Source organism: Canis lupus, chromosome 7 (genome assembly GCF_003254725.2).
Source record: "Canis lupus dingo isolate Sandy chromosome 7, ASM325472v2, whole genome shotgun sequence".
Lineage (NCBI taxonomy): Eukaryota > Metazoa > Chordata > Mammalia > Carnivora > Canidae > Canis > Canis lupus.
Genome location: NC_064249.1, coordinates 24768460 through 24794697, shown reverse-complemented (window position 1 = coordinate 24794697; position 26238 = coordinate 24768460). Strand labels below are relative to the sequence as shown.

At 34.1% G+C, this 26238-nt stretch overlaps 1 protein-coding gene across 6 annotated transcripts in view; it reads left to right on the top strand.

The window, feature by feature from the left end:
- The window catches only part of RABGAP1L (RAB GTPase activating protein 1 like), a 729489-nt gene that overhangs the window by 39343 nt on the left and 663908 nt on the right, over positions 1 to 26238 (top strand). For all 6 annotated transcript variants that reach the window (XM_049112262.1, XM_049112263.1, XM_025430245.3 and 3 more), the window contains 2 exons: positions 19183 to 19353; positions 20730 to 20922. In XM_049112262.1, the coding sequence (XP_048968219.1) occupies positions 19183 to 19353; positions 20730 to 20922 (364 nt within the window). The remainder of the gene's footprint in view (positions 1 to 19182; positions 19354 to 20729; positions 20923 to 26238) is intronic.

The window sequence follows — 26238 nt, the reverse complement described above, 5'->3', positions numbered from 1 at the left end:
TTTTTAGAGCTTGAACTTTTGTAAGTGTAGTCCCAAACTCAGACACTATCACATCTCACCATGGTGGATAGTGGGAGATGTGTTTAGATCCCTCTTGGTGAAACAGTCCCTCAATACTCCACGTAATTTTTTTCCTTTTTCTTTTTTCTTTTTTAGAGAAGGGGGAGGAGCAGAGGGTGAGGGAAAGAGAGAATCCTAAGCAGGCTTCATGCCCGGCGTGGATCTTACAACCCTGAGATCATGACCGGAGCCAAAATCAAAAGTTGGATGCTCAACTAACTGAACCATCCAGGTGCCCCTCCACTTAATGTACTTTGAAAAACCACAGGGTTTGTTCACTTCTTAATTTGGGTTATTCACAAATAACCCCTCTGATGCACATCGATAACCCTTCTCATTGCCATACTGCTTTATTACCTATTTCTTAAATGTAACATAATACTGCTGATATATTGCTTTTAAAATATCTGTTTTGGTCTATGTTGATATTCTTGGAGTTCTGGGAATGTGGTTGGCATCTTTTCCTGGAGAGCAGAGAATCTCATTTTATATGAATAAATTTTCATTGTTTGCCGTAATCCCAATCACTTAATAATTGTTAGTTAAAAGAATACTATATGTAAGTTAAATTAGATAAGGAGATTCCATAACATACGTCCTTCATATATAAAATGCATATATAAATGGCATATATAAAATGGTTCAACATTTTATATCACATTTTATATTACAATCAGCTAGGAACTTTTTTCACAACACAGATTCTTATTATGACTAGTCCTTTTTCCCTTTTCTATCCATGATATTTGGGATTCTTTTGCCTATCCTTGAGAACCACTGTTATAAGGTGTTGAGTATAGTTGGAGACTATAAAATGAATAATTCTTGATAAATAAATGCTACTTTTCTTTGATATTTAGATGTTTGCACTGTAATGATTAAAATGTCTAAATCCATAGTCTATATGGTTTAGATCTTGTTTATAATACTTTTGTTTGTAAGACCTTTTAAGAGTTTCATGAAGTAATAAACACATTATTGTCTAGTTCATTATGGAGTTTTTTTTTTTTAAAGATTTTATTTATTTGACAGCACAAACAAGGGGAGTGGCAGGCAGAGGGAGAGGGAGAGAAGGTCAGCAGGGAACATGATGTAGGGATCCATCCTAGGACCCTGGGATCATGAACTGAGCTTAAGGCAGATGCTTAACCAACTGAGCCACCCAGGTGCCCCTGGAGTTATTTTCTGTACTAAGCCAGTTCTGCAGTGACTTTGTAGATGTGATACTACTTTTGTCTTTTAGAGTAGAAGAGACAGAAAATAAATAATCCCTAGATTCAAGGACTTAATGAGAGCAAATTCAAAATAGGTGAATTTTAATTTTTTAAAATCTGATATAGTATTTTGATTTTTTATTAAGATGATTCGTTTAGGTTACATGAAAATCTTTACAAAATGAAAATATTTGTAAAACTCAAAAAGGAAATAATGAGGGTTTTTTTTGATTAGCCACAGGATGCATTGTTCTGTACTAGGAATTAATGGCATATAAACATCTCAGGTACCTATTTTAGTTTGCTTTTATTAAGAATTTGAGGTTTTTGGCAAGTAAGAGTAAGAAGAGAAAATCAAACTAAAATAGGTACTTGAGATGTTTTTATATAAGCTCTTATGTAGGTGGTAGCTAAAAATCTGGTATTCCTAAAATGTGAAACACATGTATCGCATCTTATTCTTTGGCACATTAGCAGAATAAGCTGGCATAAATAACAGTTTCTTTTCTTGATGAGAAAATTTTATGCCTTTTTGCACTTAGTCCATTAGGTTTTTATTTTTAGTTACTTGAATGTGAATTTAAAAAAACCCAAACATTTATCTGTACATGAGCTAAATGAGTGGCTCTCAAAAAATTGTTTTTGATCATACCCCTGTAGGCTAATATTTTACTAGAGCTGATTTAATCAGCTAGGGAAATTGTTGAAACTGCTTCCAGGGGTAATACAAATTATGTTTTGAAGGATTCAAATTTTGTATATTAAGTTTATACTACCTTAGCATTTAAAGATTTAAATTTTCTATGCTCTTAAAATTTTTTTTTTGTTTACTTGACCTTTCTGGGGTTGAGATAGTGTTTGTTTCTTGCTGTGTTTGTTTTCTGATCATATTGATCCTTAATATTTCTATTACTATTCCTTCTAATATGCCACAATGCTATTTGGTACATAAAATTTCAGCCACATTTTCTTGTCCCTGTTGATGATATTTTGCAATTGTATGAATGGCCTTTATAGAATAAAGCACAGTGCCTTTTATCTTGTGAAAAGATGGAAAGTCTTTTTGGGTTGCCCCCATTCTGTTCCACTCATCCAAATCTGAGGTCATTGTGGCTGTTGCTTTGCATGCCATTTTTCCTTAACTCTGAAGGACGGCCTCACTTTGGTCATTCATTTTTACTTAATCTGCTCTTGTCATTGTGGAAGTTTATAGGAACTGTTCTTCAGTTGTGGTGTGTACTTTATTTCATCATATATTTGTTTGGATGCCATATAATTTGCTAGATGCTAAAGGAGAAATACAGGTTTTGTTTTAATTTTTTTAAAACTTTCTGTACTGCTATTACTTTATTTTTTCTTCTATTTTGGCAAATTTTGAGCATAAAAATAGATATTTCAAGCATACAAAATCAAAGTGAATGATATAAATATTCCTAGAGCTTTTTACCAACTTCAGTAGTTATCAAATGATGACTAGTTTCCTCTGTGCCCACCCATATTTAATGAAGCAAATCTCAGACATCATCATCATCATCATCATATTATTATTATTATTATTATTATTTTGACATCATATTATTTAACTTGTAAATATTTCACTATGTATTGCCAAAAGACAAGGACTCTCTCATAACAATACCACAGTTTTCACACTCTCAAAAATATCACAATAATTTCTTAATATGGTTGACTTGTCATTGTTCTTGTTTTCTTCACATAAATGGGAAGTTTGGTGAGGAGGTCTCTAACGTTTTAGTTTACTGTCTTTTAAAAGTTACTTCATTATTTCATAAACCTGTCAAAGTTCTATGTAATGTCAAGTGTATATGCTGGTTATTTACCCAATGAAAGGAACTGTTAATGCTATTTTTTTTTATTATTTATGATAGTCACACAGAGAGAGAGAGAGAGGCAGAGACACAGGCAGAGGGAGAAGCAGGCTCCATGCACCGGGAGCCCGACGTGGGATTTGATCCCGGGTCTCCAGGATCGCGCCCTGGGCCAAAGGCAGACGCCAAACCACTGCGCCACCCAGGGATCCCTGTTAATGCTATTATATTCTCATCTTTTAGAGTCAAAGTTCTGATCAGGCTGTGGTGTACTAGATGGCTCCTTGAGTTTTAGGAACTTTGTTTTAGGAATTCAGTCGTGGATAGTCATTCATTCATTTATTCAGCAAATATTTATCTGTCTGCCATAAGCCAGGCATTCTTCTAGGTGCTTGGGTTATGTCAGTGAATAAAACAATTAGCTTTGCCTTGGAAGAAACTATATTCTAGTGGGAGAATCAGACAATAAATAGTAAATGTAATACAAAATAAATTAGATTGTATGTTAGAAAATTTTCTAAGTGTTCTGGGAAACAGTAAGTAAATCAGGATACAGGGGGATTGGAAATTGGTGATGTGGAAGCAGTATTAGATAAGCAATAAGGGTAGCTCTTTCAGGAGGATGAGATTTGAACAAAGATGTGAACAAAGAAGTAAACATGTTAGCAGACATCTGGGAGAAGAGTGTTCTGTTTTGCAACAGCCAGAGCAAGGGTTGTTTGAGAGAAAGCAGAAAGCAAGGAGGTTGTTTTAGGTGGAATTGAGTCTATCGGGGAGAAGACTGTAGAAGGTAAGTCACAAAGGTAAGGTAAAATCAGATAGGGGAAGTAGTGAGGAAGAGTGTTTGTAGTACAGGCATTAATGGCTTTGAAGGTCACTTGGCTTTTATTATGAGTAAGATGGGGGAGCTATTGGAGAGTTTTGATCAAAGGATTGGTAGGAACTAAATAAATTAAAAGGATCATTCTGGCTGCTGTTGAAAATAGACCATAGGGGAGCAAATAAAGAAGCAGAGAGTAGTTTCAGAGGCTTTTAGAATAATCTAGTTAAGAGATGATGATGGTTGGGATTGGTACTTGGTAGTGGCAGTAGAGGTGGTGAGAAATGGATGATTTCTAGATTTAGTATGAAGATGGAGCCAAAGTAATTTGCTGACAGTATAGATGTAAGGTGAAAAAGTAGAGAGAGTGGAGAGAGAGGAGAGAGTTAGTTTGAGGAAGGAGAAAAGGAGAACAAGAGGAGAAAGCATGACTGATGTTTTTGGCCAGAGTAACTGGAAGGATTGAGTTAAGATGAGAAAATTTGCTGGAAGGTAGTGTGGAGTGAGGGGTAGGTTGGTAGGGAAGAGGTTGGAAGTATGATTTTTTAATATGTTGAGTTTGAAATGTCTCTTAGATATCCAGTTGAGGAAGAATATTTTGTAACTATGCTAGTCAAATAATAAATGTTCCATATGAGCAACAACAGTGAATGCTTGTTAAAAAATTAACTGGATTCTGTATGAGTGGTATTAGAGGATAGGGCTCTAATAGTCCTATCTCTGCTCTCAGTATCCAGCAAGTCTATTGTGGCTTATGACAAATACCAAGATGGATATCAACATGCAAATTCATCAACATGAGTAACTGTCAAATACTGGATTTCTGATGGCTTGTATTTTATCACACTTTCTTATTTAAAACATCAGAAAGCGTTTAAAAATATCCTTTAGTAGGTGCGATATTCAGTAGAAATGATAATGGGATCATTGAGTAATTTGTTCTTCTAATTACATAAAGTAAGCTTTGGATTTTGTTGCCTTGTGAGAATAAAGTAGAAAAATCTAGTACTAGAACAATTTCTACTTTGAATTATTTTCCCAATGAACAGTGACACAGTTTATAGTTTCAACTTAGCAAGACCCACTTTCCTTTTGCTTTTGTAGACACATGACATTATATAATATCATAGAAACTACTTATGAAATTTTAGGTACATGTCATAATATTTCCTAAATATTGATTTCCTCAGATTATTTTGTGCCTTTGTATTTGCTTTTGTTTAATTTGCAGCACAATTTGGAAGTCTTGTTTTTAGGATTTCAAAACTTTTTTTTTAATATTATTTAGCTTTCCTCATAAGTATCCTGCTGAATCATTTTACTGAAAAGATTAGAGAGTAGTCTGAAGTATAGTATCTCTTTGTTATAAATTCTGCCAAATCAGTGGCGCCTGGGTAGCTCAGTTGGTTAAGTATCTGACTTTGGCTTAGATCATGATCTCAGGGTCCTGGGATCAAGCTCCAGTTGCTTTGGGCTCCTGTCAGCAGGGAATCTGCTTGTCTCTCTCCCTTTGCCCCTCCCCTGGCTTCTGTTCATATTCTCTCTCTCTCTCTCTCTCTCTCTCTCTCTCTTTCTTTCTCAAATAAATAAATACATACATACATAAATATACCAGTCAATCCACCAAATCAAGGAAGAATGCCATATTTTGAAACCTAGTTAAGTTAGGGATTTTCAAGAACCCTGATTCTTTTATATGGCTCACTAATTCTGCAGAGCTAGGCAGAGAGAAATGCATAATACATACAAGCATGTACATCCTATGTCAAGAAGCTTTTGGATTTTATGTATTTAACTTTCTTCTGATGGGTTAAAAGTTAAGTCAGTCATATCTCACAATCAGTGTTATGCTAAACCCAGAGGGTTCTGTGCTTTAAAGATAGTAGTCCAATCTTTGCTTGTAGACGTAATAGGAAAAGAAAAACAATGAAAAGAAATCATTTGACTTCTTTTCTTTGATTGTGTTGGTGCAGTGATTGAGGTGCCACTCACTGCGATCTTGTGCAGATTGAATAGTTGAAGAAGGTAATTGAAAAATCTTAGTCTCTTTAGGAACCATGTCTGGTTGTGAAGTTCATGAAGTTTTGGGTGCTACCTTGAGTCTCTCTATGCTAGACCCAACAAATTGGTAATTACCATTTCCTTTGTTAAATTAGTGCCAATTATGTGGAGATACATAGTAAACATGAATTTACTCCTTTTCCTTTTTAATTCTGCTTGGTGTTATATTTTGGTATACTTTCATAGAGTGTATTATATGAGAGACCATTGGTTGGAATAAAAATGTTTGTAATAATGTAATAATTAGCAGTCCTTGGAAAGGTAATATGCTAGTAAATAGATTTCTCAACTGAGGATTTCTAGATTCTACTTCTGGCTATGTAACTTGTTAGAGAAATTATTTAATTTCTTTGTGCCATAGCTCTTAAGAAAAAAATCTATATTTCTTCTTTACATATTCAGAAGATAAGTGATGTGTAGAAGCTTTAGAGCTTAGAGATCTTGGAGATCAACTAGTCCAATATTTTTCAGATGAAGAAATCAGTGTGTTCATAGAAGTAGAGATACCTTTCTTATGGACACACTGGGCCGGAAAGAAATGTGGTAGATGCTCTATGCGGCATCATGCAACATACTAAGTGTCAGATAGTGACCCAAAGATCACCAAACTTTGGTTTTATTATACCAACGGGGGCTGTAACTATAAAGTAGACACTTTAGTGATGTAGTAGACACTTTAGTGATGGTCTTTTCCATTATGTGATGGATTTTTTTCCCCCTTGACCATATATGCCTGTATCTGCTGGGCACAAAGCTCACTGTTGGTCTTAAGCCAAGTTCATGGAACTGTGAATTGTATAGCCATCAGACTTTGATTTTCCAGGCAGTAAATGACTATAATATAATGTATATAATTTTATCAACCTTATTCTTGAATATATTGCATATATAATTATGGCAGTAAAACTAAGAGAAAGATCTAGAGTTAAAGTAATCTTCATTGAAAAGTTTGAGAATATTTTCAAAATATTTTTCATTTATGTTATTGCTTAGATATTGCTGATTAGGGTTTTCTAAACTACAATGTAATTCATTGGTCAAAGTTTTAATAAATTGAGTATGTCTGGAATTGAATATTAGTATTAGAAGGTTGGCGTATTGGAGTATATTTTAATTCAGTGGAATATGAAAATTATAGAAATCACTAGAATTTTTAGGTAATAGTTGAAGAACCATATCAATATCTCCTTGAGAGATTTGTTAGTTTACAGTGTTAGCTACTTCTGATTTTTATTTAATCTAAAGATATCATAATAATACTGAAGACATTTGAAGTTTATTTATTTATTTTTAAGTAATCTCTACACCCAATGTGGGGCTTGAACTCACAACCCTGAGATTGAGTCCCGTGCTCTCTTCTAAGTTAGCCAGGTGCCCCTACTGAAGACATTTAAAAATACGTCACTGAATTAGTCAGCCATTGCTGTGGTAATGCTATATAATAATGCTGAAATGTTTGACTTCTTACAACAACATTTAGGTTTTTAACTCATGGTTTTGTGGGTCTTTGAGAGAAACTCTACTTGTTTCTGTGGATTGGATTCAGGTTATTCTCATGAGTTGCATTTTGGGTCTCTTGGCTTCCTGGACCACCATCTTTTTATGGTAGATGGCAGAAGCTCAAGAGACCAAGCCAAATAACTCAAGACATTTAAAGTCTCTGCCCAAGTCTTGTTTTTGGGATTCCATTGACCAAAGCAAATTACATGGCTAAACCCCAAATTATTTGGGCAGGTAAATATTTTGTTCCACTTACTCTAATGGTGTTACAAAATCACATGATAAGGGGCCTAAATGTAACAATTCTGTATTAGAAAAGAAAATTGGTAACAATAATCTGATCCACAACAGTCACCTATAAATATTACCATCTTAATACAGGTTTTTGTTTATTCATAGCAAGTGTTAATTCAACATAAAAGTACTATTCAATAATTGTGAGACAAGCAATATTTACATATTCCTTTTCTATTCTGTCATTACAGTTTCAGAATTTTTATTTTTAATTGAGGCATGGTTGACATATAATAGTTTTAGATATACAACATAGTGATTCAACAATTATATACATTCTGAAATGCTCACCACAAGAAGTGTAGTTACCATATGTCACCATACAGACTTATAATATTATTGACTATATTCCCTCTGCTGTACTTTTCATCCCCATGACTTTTAATTTATTTTTTTAAGATTTATTTATTTGAGAAAGAGAGACACACACAGAGAGAGAGAAAGACTGCACACAAAGGAGACAGGGGCAGAGGGGAAGGGAGAGGAAGAGAGAATCTTGAGCAGACTCCATGCTAGCACAGAACCCATAATGGGTCTAGATCCCATGACCCTGAGGTTGTGACCTGAGCCAAAACCAAAGGTCAGATGCTTAACTGTCTGAGCCACCCAGGTGCCCCATGACTTCCTTATAACTGGAAATTTATACCTCTTAAACTCCCTTCACCTATTTTATCTATCTTCTCCACCTGCCTCCCTTCTGGCCACCACTAGTGTTCTATATTTTGAGTCTCTCCTCGTTTGTTCATTTGCTTTGTTTTTTTTTAGATTCCACATATAAGTGAAATCACATGGTATTTGTCCTTCTCTGTCTGATTTACTTCATTTAGCATAATATCCTCAGTCTATCCATGTTGTTAACAAATGACAAGATCTCTTTCTTTTCAATAGCTAAATAATATTCCATTGTGTGTGTGTGTGTGTATATATATATATCCCACATCTTCTTTATCTAGTCATCTACTGATGGACACTTAGGTTGCTTCCATATCTTGGCTATTGTAAAATAATATTGTAAATAATGCTGCAGTAAATACAGGGGTACATATATCTCTTTGAATAGTATTTTCGTTTTCCATGGGTAAATACCCAGAAGTAGAATTACTAGATCTTAATGGTATTTCTAGTTTTAGTTTTTTGAGGAATCTCCATGCTGTTTACCATAGTGCCTTCACCAATTTCTAATCCCACCAGTAGTGCAGTGAGAGTTTCCTTTTCTCTGCATTTTTGCTAACACTTGTTATTTCTTGTTTTTTTTTGTTTTTGTTTTTTTTTTTTTTGTTTTTTTTTTGTTTTTGATACTAGCCCTTCTGACTCGTGTGAGGTGTTATCTCATGGTGTTTTTCATTTACATTTCCCTGATGATGAGTGATTTTCAGGTACTCTGCCCATTTTTTATTGGATTTGTTTTTGTTTGTTTTTGGTGTTGAATTAATATGAGTTTTATATATTTTGGATATTAACCCCATATCAGTTATATCATCTGCAAATATCCTCTTTCATTCAGTAGGTTGCCTTTTTTCTTTTCCTTTCTTTTCTGTCCCTCCCTCCCTTCCTTCCTTCTTGCCTTTTCATTTTGTTGATGGTTTCCTTTGCTGTGCAAAAGCTTTTTAGTTTGATGTAATCCCAATTGTTTATTTTTGTTCTTGTTCCCCTGGCCTGAGGAGTCCTATCCAGAAAAATATCCCTAAGGTTGATGTACAAGAGACTACTGCTTATGTTTTCTTTCAGGAGTTTATGGTTTCAGATTTCACATTTAGTCTTTAATCCATTTTGAGTTTATTTTTCTGTATGGTATAAGAAAGTGGCCTAGTTTCATCCTTTTGTAGGTGGCTGTCCAGTTTTCTCAATACCACTTATTGAAGAGATTGTTTTTTCACCATTGTTTATTCTTGCCTCTTTTGTTGTAGATTAATTGAGCATATAAACATGGATTTTTTTTTTTTTTAATCTGGGCTCTCAATTCTATTCTGTTGATCTGTGTCTTTTTGTCTTATTACTCTACTGTTTTGATGACTGTAGCTGTGTAGTATAATTTAAAATCTGGCATTGTGATACTTCCAACTTTGTTGTTCTTTCTCAGATTGCTTTGGGTATTTGGGATCTTTTGTGGTTCCACACGAATTTTAGGATAACAGTAATCTCATTTACCACAGTCACTTATACGTTTTACTATCCTAATAAATTAAAAAAAATAATTTTTCCATATTTTGCATTCTATTTTTATGACATAGGAATATTATATAGTGACAATCATAGTGTGCCTACCTTTAAAAATTCCTCTTTTTCCTGTGATGACTTCTTATTTTGGTTATAAAGCATTCTATTCCCTTTTAAGCCATCCTTTGTAGGTACCCCTTCTATTACCTTTTCTTCCCCTCCTGTAATTATTTCAAGTAAGTCATTTGCTTTTTTTTTTTTCTTTCTTCACATTCAGTATTCTGTTTATGTGGGAAATTGTCAACTTTTTAGATACTGTCATCTTTCTTCATCTAGATTTTTGTTCTCATACCTAGTATATGAAAACCTAGTAAAATATATCTTATGAGGGGCCTGGTTGGCTCTTTTGGAAACATATGTGACTCTTGATCTTAGGATTGTGAGTTTGAGCCACATGTTGGATGTAGAGATTACTTAAAAACAAAATCTTAAAAAAAAGTATATATATTTATATATGTCTTGTATGTCTTTTTGCTAGCATGTAGTTATAGTAGGACTTATGAGGTTTCATGTGGCAGAAACTCAATTTAAACTAGCTTATGCAAAAAGCATTTATTGGAAGGGATATTTCGTAGAATTAAAGGAACAGTGGATACCAAGACTGAGGATGGGAACAAATGGAGTTACATCTCAGGATTCTCTCAAACAGCATGATAGGGGCTCGACTAAGACTCTCTTGCTTGTCTGTATTTAGAATTTACTTTTCTCTTTCACCGTATATTGGCCTCCTTCATATGGGGAAAAATATGGCCACCAACAATTCCTAGTTTATATCTTAAAGTTTCTGCTGTAAGAGAGACAACTCTCATGATGAAGTCTCTGGTCATCAAGAATCTTAGGAATTGGGTTAATTGGTCTAATTAGTTTGGATTCAGTGTCTATCTTTGGATCTGTTTGGCCATGGTGTTGAGAGTTCTATAAAGACTAAGAGGTATGAACAAAGGGAAGGCTTATTCTCAGAAAAAAAGTTTCGAGATTATTGCCAAAGTAGGTATCCACTAAAGTAATATAAATTAGGAAGGCCCCTTTGTGCCCTTTTCAGGGGTGGGGACATACTTGCATACGTATAATCATGTTGGTGTGGCTCTTGCCTGAGAACTGGAATAGTGAATGGAGTGTTCAGTAAGAAGAGGCTATGGTAGTCCCCCCCAGTCCTGCCCAGACTGGCTCAGTTTTTCAAAGCACAGAGGCCTTATCGTTAGTAAATGTTGTTCCAAATTATTCAGGTCCATTTTCTTATTGTAAATTAAGAGTATTTTCTGTTTCTACTATTGTAATGAGTCTACTATAGTTGTTTGAATTTTTATGCCTAATAGTCGTTGCAGCATGTCTTGTCCAATTTTGACTCACACTCATATTTTCAGTGTTCTATTTTAGTTCAAGAGACACTTGAAAATGAATAGGTGCAAACACATAATCTAAAAGCAAGAAGCTGGCTAACCACATTTGGCACAAAAAGAAATTGGACCATGTGCACCATGATTTTATACTTTTGAATGTGTTCAGTTATTTTGGGAAGAATATAGCTTCCAGTTAGACTTTGCTTAATGTTGTTACACTGTTTCTAGTATATGTGAAAATTGTAGTTTTAGGCATCCAAGTGAGGTGTTAATTTAAGATATATTGCTCATTTGACAAAAATGATGTGACATTGAAGTAAGAATTAAAAGTCATTTCACTTGATAAAGTTGGCAGAACTGTGGGGGATAAGTGTGTTTGAGTGGTTCAATTCAATTGAAAATATTTATAGAGCTCCTTTGGGTTCAGAGAAGGGGGAAAGGGGAAAAATAGAAAAAACATTCATCTAGATTTTCTGTAGTACTGATAAATTTTCTGCCGCTTCTCTTACACCTTTAAAATGCCTAAAGAATAAAAATGTGTATGCCTTGTTTTGTTTTGTTTTTGTACCTGAAGAGACAAACTTTTTATGTCAGATTTTACTTTCTAATTTTTGGATTATAATAGCATAGCCTTTTATTTTTTATTTTTTATTTTTTTGATTTTATTTATTTATTCATGAGAGACACAGAGAGAGAGAGAGAGGCAGAGACACAGGCAGAGGGAGAAGCAGGCTCCATGCAGGGAGCCTGATGTGGGACTCCATCCTGGGACACCAGGATCACACCCTGGGCCGAAGGCAGGCACCAAATTGCTGAGCCACCCAGGTGTCCCAATAGCATAGCCTTTTAACTAAATGCTTGTAAAAGTAGTTTTGCTTTCTTTCAATCACTGCTCTTCACATGTTGAGTTGAAATGGATGTGCTAGTCTTGAGGTCACAGAACAGTGAACTCTTTATTATTTAAAAGACCCCCGCAGGAGTGTTTGGGCTGCTCAGTTAAGTGTCTGACTTCAGCTGGGTCATGGTCACAGGGTCCTGGGATCAAGTCCCACATCAGGGTCCCTGCTCAATGGAGTGTCTGCTTCTCCTTCTCTCTCTGCCCCTCCCTCTGCTTGTGCTCCCTGTCTTATTCTTTCTGTCAAAATAAATAAAATCTTAAAAAAAAAAAAGACCTCTATAAATTTTCCAACTGTTGTTTCTGTTTCTTTTGATCAGAAATAATAGCAGATCTGCAGCAGAGAAAGTAACATTTTGCTTAGCATACTGTTGCATAGTAGTAGACTTAGCAAATTATATTTTGAATTGACTTGTTGAAATGGAATTCTTCAACACATCACATGGAATGAGAATCTTAAGTGACTTTAGAACTCATTCAGTCCATCTTCCTATCTGATGCAGGAGTCTGTTCTGCTACATCCAAGTTAATTGACTTGTTTATTAAACAGATATTTATTGAGCCCATGCAATCTGTGGGCACTATGCTGGGGATGTGTTGGTGAGTAAAATAAAAATAGACATATTCCCCTGCCTTTGTGCATAGTTAAGCTTGTAGTTGAGTGCTCAGTCAGTTGGTTAGTCTCAGCAAGTTGGGGAGAATTAACATGTTAACAACATTGAGTATCTCTTTATTTATTTAGATCTTTTAAAATTTCTTTCATCGGTGTTTTATAGGTTTCTTACTTTTATAGATCCTACACATGTTTTATTAGATTTATACCTAAGTATTTCATCTTTTTGTGCAATGATAGATGGCACTTTTTTTTTTTTTAAACTTCAGGTTCCAATTGTTCATTATTTGTATGTAGGGAAGAAACTGATGTTTGTACATTGGCCTTGTATTCTGTGACCTTTGTATACTTGCTTATTCTAGGAGTCATCAGTCTTGTATACCTGGAGTATAATTCTTTTTATGTATCGTTGAATATGATTTTATAATATTCTGTCTTTAATTTTATTGTAATCTGGTTTTGGTCTTAAGGTAATGCTGGCCTCATAAAATGAGTTACAAAATGTTTCCTCTTTCATTTTCTGGAAGAGATTGTAGAGAATTTATATTAGTCTTTAAATGTTTGGAGAATTCACTGGTGAATCTATCTGTGTCTGATGCTTTCTTTTTTAGAAGGTTATTAATTATTAAATTTCTTTTTTTTTGTTTTTTTTTAATTATTAAATTTCTTGAAAATTATAGGGCTATTCAGGATATCTAATTTTCCTGGTGTGAATTTTTTTTTAAATTTGATACTTTGTATCTTCTAAGGATCTGATCCAGTTCATCCAAGTCACCAAATTTATGGGCCTTGAATTGTTTGTAGTATTCCTTTGTTACCCTTTCAATGTCCGTAGGATTGGTAGTGATGTTTGCTCTTTTATTTTTATATTGGCAATTTGTGTCTTCTCTTTTTCTTGTTTAGCCTGGCCAGCAGTTTTTCAATTTTGTTGATCTTTCCTAAGACCATCTTTTGGTTTTGATTTTTAAAATTTTTCTGTATTTTCCTGTTTTAATTTCATTGATGCCTGTTATATTTTTTTAAATTATTTTTCATCATTTGCTCTTTTTCTAGTTTCCTAAGGTTCCTAAAGAAGCTTATGTTATATATTTTAGATATTTTTTCTTATCTAGTATAGCATTCGGTGCAATTTTTTTAAAGATTTTATTTATTCATGAGAGACAGAGAAAGGCAGAGACATAAGCAGAGGGAGAAGCAGGCTCCCTGTGGAGAGCCCGATGTGAGACTTGATGTCAGGATCCTGGGATCACGACCTGAGCCAAAAGTGAGCCACTGAGCCACCCAGCTGCCCTGAAACAAATTTCTAAGTACTGTTTTCATTGTATCCCGCAACTTTTGACAAGTTGTATTTGCATTTTCATTTAGTTCAAAATATTTTTAAATTTCTCTTGAGTCGTCGTCTTTGATTAGATGTATGTTGTTTAATTTCTAAAACCTGGGAATTCTCCAGCTATCTTCCTGTTACTGATTTCTGATTTAATTCCATTACAGTTGAGAGCATATTAAATGATTTTTATTTTTTTAAACTTGTCAAGGTGTGTTTTATGGCCCAGAATATGGTCTCTCTTGGTGAATGTTCCCTGTGAGCCTGAAAGAAAATGTATTCTTCTGTTGTTAGATGGAATATTTTATAAGTGTCAGATCAAGTTGACTGGTAGTGCTCCGCAGGTTGTTTATATCCTTGCTAATATTCTGCCTGCTTGATATGTCAATCTCACATAATACTCTTCTTTATCTCCTAGTTTTGAAGTCTGCTTTTTGTAAAATCAGTATAGCTATCCAACATTTTCTTTTCTTTGTTTTTTGAATGTTAGACATTTATTATTATTAAGCACCAATTTAATATACACAAATTTCAAGTTACTGTTCCTCAACCCACTCTCCCACCCCACACCCAAATTCCACACTTAGCCTCCAGCAGTTTGTCAAAATGATCATTTAAGTGTTCCTACCAGTTTATGGCTCCAACAGCTTCCTCTTCAGGTAAGATCTGACTTGCTGTCTTTCTCTGGATTGCCTGTCTCTCCCGATGTTGGGATGGCAGTTTGTCTCCTGAACTCAGTTCTCTGATGGATCCAAGAGAAGCTATTGATACTTAGTTTGTCCAAACTTTTCTTGTAAGGAAAGGAGTGATGACTTCCAAGCTTTTTAGCTGAAACCAGAAGTTGGGATTATTTGTCTTTTTTATTATTGAGTTGTAAGAGTTCCTCATGCAATCTGGACTCAAGATTCTTTTCAGATATATGATTTGAAAGTATTTCCTCCTCTTGTCGTTTTTAGTTTTACTTTCTTCATGGTATCATTTTCAACATGAACATTTTAAATTTCAATACAGTCCAATTTATCTATTTTGTTCTTTTGCCAGTGTGCTTTTGGTGTTGTTTCAGAAATCATTGCTTAACCCAAGGACATAAAAATTTATGTTTCTTGTTATGTTTCTTGTTTTCTTCTAAGAGTTTTATAGTTTTAGCTTTTGCATTTAGGTCTGTGGTCCATTTTGAATTAAGTTTTGTGTATGATGTGAGGTAAAGGTTCAACTCCATTCTTTTGCATGTGAATATCTAATTGTCCTAGCACCATTTGTTGAAGGCTGTACTTTCCCTATTTAAATCTTATTTCCTGCCTGTTGAAATATTTTAAAGTGTTGGCTTTGCACAAAATTCTCAGATTTTTGTGTTTGTGTGCAGATTTAGTAAGCATCTGCATTGAAATTCAAAGAAATGTTCAATAAGATAGCATTAGACAAACTTCTGAAAGTATCCCTGAGGCCCTTAGAGGCAGGATTTGATGCTAGTAATGAGAGCTGTCTTAATTCTGGTAAACTGATAGTTTTCTTGTTAGCCTAGCAGAATATCTAACATTCTCTTGGGCTAAAGAAAACCTCTTAAAAATGGACATCTTGGGATGCCTGGGTGGCTCAGCAGTTGAGCATCTGCCTTTAGCTCAGGGTGTGATCCCAGGATCGAGTCCTGCATTGGGCTCCCTGCATGGAGCCTGCTTCTAACCCTCTGCCTATGTCTTTGCCTCTCTCTCTGTGTCTCTCATGAATAAATAAATAAATATTAAAAAAAAAGGACCTCTTATTTGAATGGAGGAATTATTAGTATTCATTAACATGCTGATTTAGAGTTAATGGCCAGGTTAACTATCACTTGCCTAAGAAGAATGTCTTGGGGGAAGACATAACTTGATGGAGGGAGGAGAGGCATAGAGAAGGTTCTGTGTGCATTGTGACAGATACCAATCCTTGGAGTCTAGGAATAGGTGAGAAACTAAATGAGATGGTATAATGTTGTGGCTCAGAGCATGTACTTTGAAATCAGAATACCTGTTTTGAATCCTGGTTCTATGTTTGTTATTTGTGAGAACTTTAGCCTGATTAATGCTTTTAACAATAATTTGTTCAACACCTTTATTGAATATCTACTCTGTACTAGGTATTACACTGGGCACTTGATATTCCCATGTTAACAGAGAGTTGGAATTAGAGTGGGGGTTTATTTAGACAGGCTTAGCATCAGGGGTGGCCTTAGGCTTCCCTGTCTTCCTTTACATATCTCATCTTTTTGCTCTCACCCATGCTCATTGTGATCTATCGATCAAGGTCTCCTTTCTCATAAGCCTTTTCTCTTACCTGGGCTTTTTGTATTTGCTCTTTCTTCTATTCTAATTGAAGTTCTTTTCCCTGGTTCTTTCTATGGCTTACTCACTCTTAGTAAGCCCAAATGTCAACGGGGTCCATATTGCCTCCTACTTTCTCATTACCTTTTATAGTATACATTTCAGTGTGGGATCCTGATTTATTTTTTCTATGTTATTTCTCTCTTCCATAAGAATGTTAGTTCTAGGAAGACTGGGAGTATATTAGTCTCATTTATCATTTTAGTCTCCAGTCCCATTATAGTTTCTAAAACATAGTAGATACTCATTAAATATTTGTTGGACGGATGAATGAAAGCTGATACTTGTAGGAATTAGCCATATGAAAGTAGGAAGCAAGTGCTAAGACCCTAAGATGAGAAAGAACTTCCTGTAATTAAAGAACTGTAATGGTAAAGTGACAGAGGCACTTTGTTTGGCTTTGTAAATCCTGGCAAGTAGTTTGGATTTAGTTTGAATTTTAGTGACAAGATTTTAGAATGGAGCTTTAATGTAATCTAATTTATTTTCCAAAAGATTTCTTTGGCAGCTCTGTGAAAAGGGATTAGGGAAAGAGAAACCTGGAGTAGTAGGAGATGGATTAGGAGACTTTTTTAGTGGATGAGAACACTGCCTGGATTAGGTTGGTAAAAATGGCCATGAAGAAATGAGAATGATACAGGATTTATTTTGGAGGTGGGGCTAACATGACTTGCTGATATGAGGAATGAAGAAATAGAGTTAAATTAATAAGAATGATACTCAGATTTCTTGTTTGAGCAACTTGGTAGAAAGTGGTGTTATTTACTGAAATGGAAGATCTGAATAAGGAACAAGTTTGGAGGAGGCATTAGGAATTCCATTTGGGTCACGTTTAAGGTACTAATTAGAATTCCACATGGAAATATAAAGCAGAAAGTTGGATTCCAAATAAGAAATGTAGAGGACGTTTGGGTTGGGATAGAAAACCATCTATATTCTAACAGTCTCTAAAAGATTTCTTTGGAAATCTTTCTTTGGAAAACTTCTATTTGGGAGACTGTTAGAATATAGATGGTATTTAAATACATGGTGATGAGAGATATTACTTAGTGTGTGTGGCAAGGAGTCAGAAAAAGGCTCAGGACTTGAATTTGGGGGAATTTCTAACATTTAGATGTTAAGTCTAGGAGTAGCAGCTTGGGCTTGCAGAAGGATTGGCCACAGAAAGAACACTGGAATGTGTAGCATCTTGGCAATCTAAGATTCATGGGACAGCCTGGAAGGGTAAAGACATAGCCTCTAATACATACTACATTTTTGGAAACATTACCTGCAAAATAAAAAACCTTTGGAGGAATTGGAAGGATTTAAAAGTTAAAAGGAAGGATATTCATTTAATTCAAATAGAATTAAATGATGGCTAGCTAATTACACAATCCTAGAACAAATAATTCTTTGTTTTGATATTATTGGAAATTTTGAGTTTTGATAAAGATGGAAGTAATTAATTTTTTAAAGTGTAACCTGAAGCTTAGAGTAAAGCGTTCTTTTGGCCAAGAATAATGGTGTTAGTGTCACCTAAAGGCAAAATGAGATATTGCAGCTATATTTATATGAGGCAAAGAACAGTGTGGATCAGCAGAGTTAGAGTCCTGTGTTATTTAGCTCCAGTTTACTTGTCTTACCCCTCTATCACGTTAACCTTTGGTCACTGAACAGATTGTTTAATACATGGTTCTTTTTTATCTTTTACATTTCAGCTCAAATATTTCTGAGTCCTTTCCTATCACCTTAACTTAAAGTTGTCCCTATACTTTTTACAGCGATTCTTTGTCGTAGTAACTTATCTTCTTCATAGCCTTTAGAGTGATTCAGAATTGCCTTATTTGCTTACTTGCTTGTTTTCTTACTAGTATAAGCTCTGGCAGAGCAGACACTTTGTCTGCCTTATTCACTCATATAACCCCAGTGCCGGGTACTATGTTATATAGTATACAAGTTCAGTTAAAATTAGTTCTGTGAATATTTAAACTTCTGGAAGTGATAGACAATGTTGAGTTTCTGTGCTGTACAGATCTATCCAGAAAACAGAATTACACTATATTTGATGACAAAAACATTGTTTGCCACATGAATGCAATGTGAAAGCCTTGGCCTTTTCCCCCTTCCTTGTGCTGATAAGTGATAATGTGTCTGGAAAAGAAAAGATACATGGCTTAGGGTGCTGAATTCTTTATTAATCGGTCAACCTCAGTGGCACAGATGAGATATTTTAAGGTACAATACCTGGTCTTGAGATAAGTTTTTGGAAACATTTTGATTTAATTATAAAGTAATTTCAGTGAATATTTGTGTGAGTGAATTTGGTTTCTAGTATCATGCTTAATTCTATATATTAAAAAACAAAAATATTATTTCTAGGAGAAATACAGAGTCAAACAGTAGTAAATCTGTTTCGTTGTGACATGGGAGGGTCTGTATTGTTTTTCAGCGAATAATATAGTTCTCTTAGTCTGGAAACACAGGGCGAAGAGAGTACATTTCCATTATGCAGCCCAGTCCAAGAAGGTAGCCTCTCTAGTTTTGAGATAATTAACCTAGCCAGCAGAATTCTTCACATGAACCATTTTTAAAGGCTAAGTATTGATCAGGTACTTAATAGTTCATGTTTTTGTTCATAACATATGTATATTTTAAATCCCTGTGGTTTTTGACTAGGTGGATGTGGAAAGAGAAGTCTGTAGAATTGAAATGGAGGTCAGAGCTTCATTACAGAAGGTTAGTGGGTCATCGGATTCTGTGGCTACACTGAACAGTGAAGAGTTTGTTTTGGTTCCTCAGCATGCAGATGATACTTCTGCAAAAGATGATGAAAAACCTGAACTGAAGGTATTTCTTTCCTTTTCTTTCCACTTTTTTTTCCCTTTTCCCTCCCTTCCTTCCTTCCTTTCTACAAATGGTACTATTTTAAATTATTGTTTTTTAGTCATGAGGTAAGACTGATCTCAAGAGGTGTGTAAAATACAAAGGTTTTTCTCAATACCTACCTTGAATAGCATCAGTGTTTGATTTTTTGTATAGGCTCATTATTTGGTTTCTGTATTTTTAAAGTTTGCTTTTGGTTATTTATATTTTATTTCAGAATTTTAGAAAGAAGGAATAGAAGGGAAAATAGGAAAGGGTAATTGGGGAATTAGACTTAAATTTACATAAGACTTAACCATTACCTGGATATTTTTGTCTCTCTTACTGTTGAGTTTTTAAAGTTAATTATATAAAAGTTATATTTATTTTTACTTCAGAAATAACTTTATGGTTTTTATGTTTTAAGTCAACTGGCAATGCTCTAGCATGTGATTTAACAGTTGACTTGTCTGAATATTTTTTAGGCATATGTCTTATATTTTTAGCAGTTATATTTTTACTCAAACAAAAATGATCCTTTTTCATTTTTGTTGTCTTTCCTAACTCAAAGGTAAAGAATTAAACAAACCCAGGTATACATGCTTGAGAATTGCATAACCACCTTCTAAAAGCAGGAATAGAGAAACTAGTTGAAAGTACTATATATTGTTTATAACTTCTATTTTGTATTAACTATGGCATCAAAAGTATATATCAATCTAATAAAATTGTATAAAAATTACGTTATTAAATACGCATTTACATTATGTTGAGGATATATGGTTTTATAAGTATATTAAAGCAATCAATGGTTTTATTTAAATTTAAGTATATCTGTATTTAAATAACTATTTAAATTTATTTAAATACCTGGATTTTAGTATTAATATGTTTAAAACATTTATTAGGCTTTGTGTTTCACCTGCTTTTGAGAGAAGGATGAGTCAACTTAAATGTTAGGAAATTTCCAATACTCCTCTTGGCAGCACGCAAGCAGAATTTATAAAGAAATCACAAATATATTATGCTATGATAACAAGAAATATGACTTTTTAAATAGTAGAGTAAGCACTCTATTTAAACTTAACTGTTTTTCCCTGTAAAACACATAAATTTAAGGTTACTTGGTTTTTAGAATGTGTTCTTAAGGAAAAAAAGAAAAGGAAAGGAAGGAAAAATCTCTGTAAATTAGATCTTGGATCAGATATAGTTAGGTGCAACTGTATAAGTTCTTGGTATTTAGTAATTTATGTTTAAATTTAAAATTTAGCTTGTTTTAATATCTTCTAGAAATAAAATATTTTCATTAAGCCCCAGAACCATAGTATGATTGAAACAGAATTGTCTTGCTTTCCTTATAGGTAGTTTCTAATGGTGATGAACAATTGGAGAAAGCCATGGAAGAGATTCTGAGAGATTCTGAGAAAGGGCAAAGCAGTCATCTTGTTGATTGTCAAAGTTCCAGTGAGATTTCAGACCATTCATTTGGAGATGTTTCAACCAGTCAAACAAATAAGCCATCGCTTCAATTAATTTTGGATCCCTCAAATACAGGTACTATAAACACCGTAAGAGAAATGGGATAAAGTGATCATGAAAATTTTAAGATGAAAATTTAGAAGTCCTTTTCATTTTGTTTTCTAAGATCAGGGCTACCAGCCACCAGGTTTTTGGTTCTAGTCAACAGTTCCCATTTTGGTTCTTACATTTTTCTACATGTGAAATCAATGTCAGTGTTATTTGAGAACAGGGACTATATCTGGGTCTTTATTTTACTCTTAGCACTTGGCACATAGTAGGCACTTAGGAAATACTGAACAATTGAATAAATTCTTGTGTATCTGGAAATAGTGTAATGGACGCTATCTTTGATGTGATATACCTTTTTACTTAGTTTGGCTACAGTTATTTTAGATTATCATTTGTGAAAATTCTAAGTAAAAAAGCATATCAATTCCATCAGTGTATTAAGTAATAAATACATTTGTGATTGAATGGGATTTATAGTAGAAATACCAGCTTATAATGCAAAATCGTTTTGAGTATAAAAAAAAGCCAAACCAAACCAAAGCCAACTCCTACTTAAGCTGAGTTAGACACTAGGGATGTTGTTTGATCTGGGCTCTGATAGTGTTTTTTGTAAACTACTCAGCTTTGATCTTCTCCATGTCACCTTTCGAAGTGGCTTCCTTTATGGTCATAAAGTAGTTAGCAGCAAAAATTGGTAACTAGAGCCAGGTGATTTGTTCATGGCTGGTGGCAGAGTGGAAAGGCTCTCTTTTTTTACCTATTGAACAAAAGTTGCAAGTTTCCCTACATTGAACCATTTTCTAGTAGCCAAGGTAATCACCTAAATTGATAGTAACTGATGGTTACATTCAAACCCCGAAATCACACTTACAGACAAGATGGAATTATCCTGATTGACTCAGAGCCAATGATCCGTTTCTGAATGTTGCTATATGGTAAATATAGATTAGGCCAAAGTGCTACACAATACTATAATACTTACTCCAAATAAGCCTATAAGAAGGAAATATTGGAGAATGTCTTTATGATTGGGTAGGAACAGCCACATCATTAAAAAAAAGATAGTTATATCTGTTCTAAAAAAAAAATATGTGTATATATATATATATATATATATATATTATTTATTTATTTATTTTAGAAAGAGTGCATGCGTGGTGTGGGGAGGGGCAGAGTGGGAGAGAGAATCTCAGGCAGTCTCCCTGCTAAATGAGCAATCTGACTTGGGGCTCTATCACATGACCCTGAGATCATGACCTGAGCTGAAACCAAGAGTCAGATGTTCAATTGACTAAGCTACCTGGATACCCTGCTAGTTATATTTTAATACATAAAAACTTAAATCTTCTTAATGAGAATGGTACCATAATAAATGGATTTCTTGGCTTTGATTTGCATTTTAATTAAATTTTTAGACAACCACATTTTAACATTAAAAAAACCCATTCATATATCATACTCATGGGATTTCCTCCAAATGGACCATTAGTGACAGGCACCAAAAATTTCAAGTTTTTGTTTTTATTTTATTTTTTTTTTACTCTGTTCCACTGACACATTCTCAGCTACTCTATGTAATAAATATGGCTTACTGATAGACTAGGAGAAGATATTTGTAATGTGTTGGGTCCTCAGTAAAATGCCCTGGTTTGGTAATTCACTATAAATACTTATAGGTCTCAATATATAGTCATGCAGCTAGAATTAAGTTCAAGGGAACTTAAACTAAACAGTTATGTATATATATTTTAAGTAAAAATACAAGATTAGCAACAACCTTAAAAAGTATTAATTTTTGTTCTTGATTAAGAGACTGTGAGAGATTATATTACTCATTGTGCTTTATCTTTTGAATTTCTTAAATCTCTTCTCCTTCCAAGAAGCCCAAAGCACACTGATGGCACCCTTATATAATTATTTTAATAATTATATAATTAATGTATTAATTGAAAGAAGGAAATACCTTTTATATTCTAATGTAGCTCTGATGGGTTGTTGGAATAAATTATTCTTTTAAAATGGCTTGTAGTTTTTATTTTCAATAGTAAAACATCTGAATATTCTTGTCCTTCTCAAAATTCATTTTGAAATCCTAACCCAGAAGGTGGTAGGGCATTTGGGAAGTAGTTAGGTCATGAAGGTGCAACCCTCATAATTGGGAGTAGTGCCATTATAGAAGAGACCTCAGAAAACTAGCTTGTGCCTTCCACTTCTGAGGATATAGTGAAAAAGTGCTGTTTATGATCTAGAGAGTGGGTTCCTACCAGATGCCAAATCTGCCAGTCCCTCGATCTTGGCCTTTCAAGCATCCAGAACTGTGAGAAGTAAATGTCTGCTGTTTATAAACTGCCCAGTCTGTGGTATTTTGTTACAGCAGCCTTAACAGACTAAGACAAGATGTTTCAGCTGCCATTTCCTAGTTGCAGTCAACACAGTTTTGCTTAACAGAATTATTGTGGCTGGTTTAAAATGACACATTTAATGACAAGGGACTGTATGGAAATTATCTAGATTTAAATGGCCTAGAATAAACATTTAAGGTATGTTGTTTTTCGTTATAAAACTAGACAGATGAAAGCTTTTGTTTAAACATCATGATAACTTGTTCAATTTGTCATTTGATGATCTTATATCTTGGCTACTTGGAGCAACTCTAACAGGGAATCTTTGCTAGTTTATTGCAGTATACTAAAATATTGGATACAAAGGTGAGTCTTCTTTTTTATACTCTTTGTTACTCTTTCTGCTGAGGAAAGGGTGATGGGGTTAAAGAAGTATGAGTTGAAGAGGACTGAATTTATATTTAGGTGGAAATGAATTATTTACATTGGTGTGTAATTTTACCAGGTCTCAAACTGTTGCCTGGGTAAAAATATTTTGCTATTTGCCTACTTACCTCAAGATCTCCATTAGTCATAATTGGATAGTTACCAGTGAGTTTTGTCTACAAGAAGAATGCAGTTACAATACGTTAAGTTGTGGTTGGGATAGGTTCTGGGTGATGCCCAGGATGATGTGCGTTTCCTATGATAGGTTGCTGAAAGGATATCTAGCCCTAAAAATATTTCATTTATTGATTAATTAATTTGATATAAATAGTCTGTCCTTTTAGACACTATTAGTAAATGCTGTAAACAAAAAGAGGATAGAACAGTTCTTTCGCTTGAAGAGCTGATACTCTGTATAATTAAATGCAGAATGAGAACTACGTTGTTCTTTTAATTCATCCTATTGTAGACCATTCATAGAGGTTAAGACATAATATTTGAAGTTCAGACCTGGGTTTGAACCCAAGCACTATCTATGGCTCTGTGACTTTGGCCAGGTTATTTAACTTCTCTAATGCTTAGTTTCCTCATCTGTAAAATAGGGATAAAATAGAATCTGCTGTATAGGGATGATGGAGGATTAAATAAGATCATTCATTTTAAGTATTTTTGTAAAATGCCTCACGAAGTACCAAATAAAATACCATGATTATCCTCCTCTTCCTCATTATCAGCATCCTCATCCTTGATAGTATTGGAATGTTGAACCTGAAGATAAAATCACATAAACTTTTGGGTCCAAGCCCAATAATTATATATACATCTTAAAATGGGTGTTGGGCAGGGTGTAGGCTCTTCATCTCCATTGAAGCACTTTAGTGTAGATCCTCCAAGGTTTCTGTGGAGCAATGTCCTTCTGAAAAGCATTTAGATAGTTTTTTTTCTTTTAGCACTTTAAATATGTTATTCTACAATCTTCTTGTTTTCATAGTTTCTGTGGAGAAATATCCATTTCTTTGAACATTCATTGTTTCCCTGTTTGTAACATGCTGGTTTTTTCTGTATACTTTAATTATCTTTTCAGATTATATCTTTCTGATTCTTTCTTTCTTGATACCTTTCAGATTATCTTTCTGATTATATGGGTTTGGTTTTACTTGAGTTTATTTTTATTGGAGTTGACTGAGATTCTTGAATCTGTAAATTTATGTCTTTCACCAAATTTGGGAAGTTTTCAGCCATTGTGTCTTAGAAATATATGTATATTTTTCTGTATCAGTCACTTTCTCTTCTCTTCCTAGGGCTCAGACAACAAAAATGTTAGATATTTTCATTCTTCCACAATTCTTGAGACTCTCTCCATTGTTTTGAAAGTTTTACCTCTTTGTTCTTCAGTTTTAGTAATTTCTGTTGACCTGTGTTCAAGTTCACTGACTCTTTACTCTCCATTCTTTTGAGGTCCTCTGCTGAATTTTTTTTTTAATTTTTATTTTATTATTTATTTTTTTTCTCTGCTGAATTTTTAATATTAGATATTTTATTTTTCTGTTTTCTTACCTTGGTTCTTTTTACATTTTCTGTTTCTCTGCCAAGGATTTCAATATTTTTATTCATTTCAGGTGAATTCACCTTTATATTATGGAGCATGGTTATAATACATTATACAATTTTACAATTTTTTAAAAAATTGTAAATACATTTACAGTTTTAAAGTTCTGGAAAATTTTTGCACTGCATATTCTTGGGATTGGTATCTGTTGATTCTTCTTTCACTTGAGAGTTGGTTCCCTTTTTCTGTTTTTTGTTTGTTGAGTAAGTGGATTATCTTCCAGACTTTCTAAATCTTATGTTTTGAAGTTCTTTTTCCAGTTAAAATCCTCTGAAGAACATTGATTTTATTTTATTTTATCAGGCAGTCTACCTGGTGATGTCCAGACTGCAAGTTTTATTTTCCTTCGGGTTCCAAAGTCACTTCAGTTCCCAAAACCTTTGCTGTGCTTCTTTGGTTTGTTACACACATATACAGCATTGGTGGTGAGCCTGAAACTTGTATTAGTTCATACACAAAATTAGGGATTACTTTCTTCTCCTCAACTTTCCATGGGATTTCTCTCATGCTCTCTGGGTTCCTGGCGCTCATTTTCCTCCTTCTTCTAAGTAGAAAGATAGATTTCTCTTTTAGAGTTTTTGTTTTGTTGTGCTGTCTAGCAGTCCTGCATGCCTGGAGTCTACTTTAAGACAAAGTAGTAAGAGAAAAGAGAAAAAAAAAATAGTGATTTTTTCCATTTTTAGAAATTTTTCAAAAGTTTCCATTTTTGAATCACAGTAGTGAACCTATTTGCTTGGTAGTTCTAGACATTTGGATAGATTTTTTCCTTTAAGTTTTAGATGTCTGTGCTCCCCCATCCCTTTTCCTCATTGATTGCAATGCAGCTCCATAACTGCAGCTGGCTTTATGGTAGAACTGGGAGAGAAAAGATAGAGGAAACAAAACCAAAAACAAGTTATAATTCCCCACTCTGTGGTTTGCAGACACTCCTTTTTCTGTTTTTTTTTTTTTTTTTTAATTTTT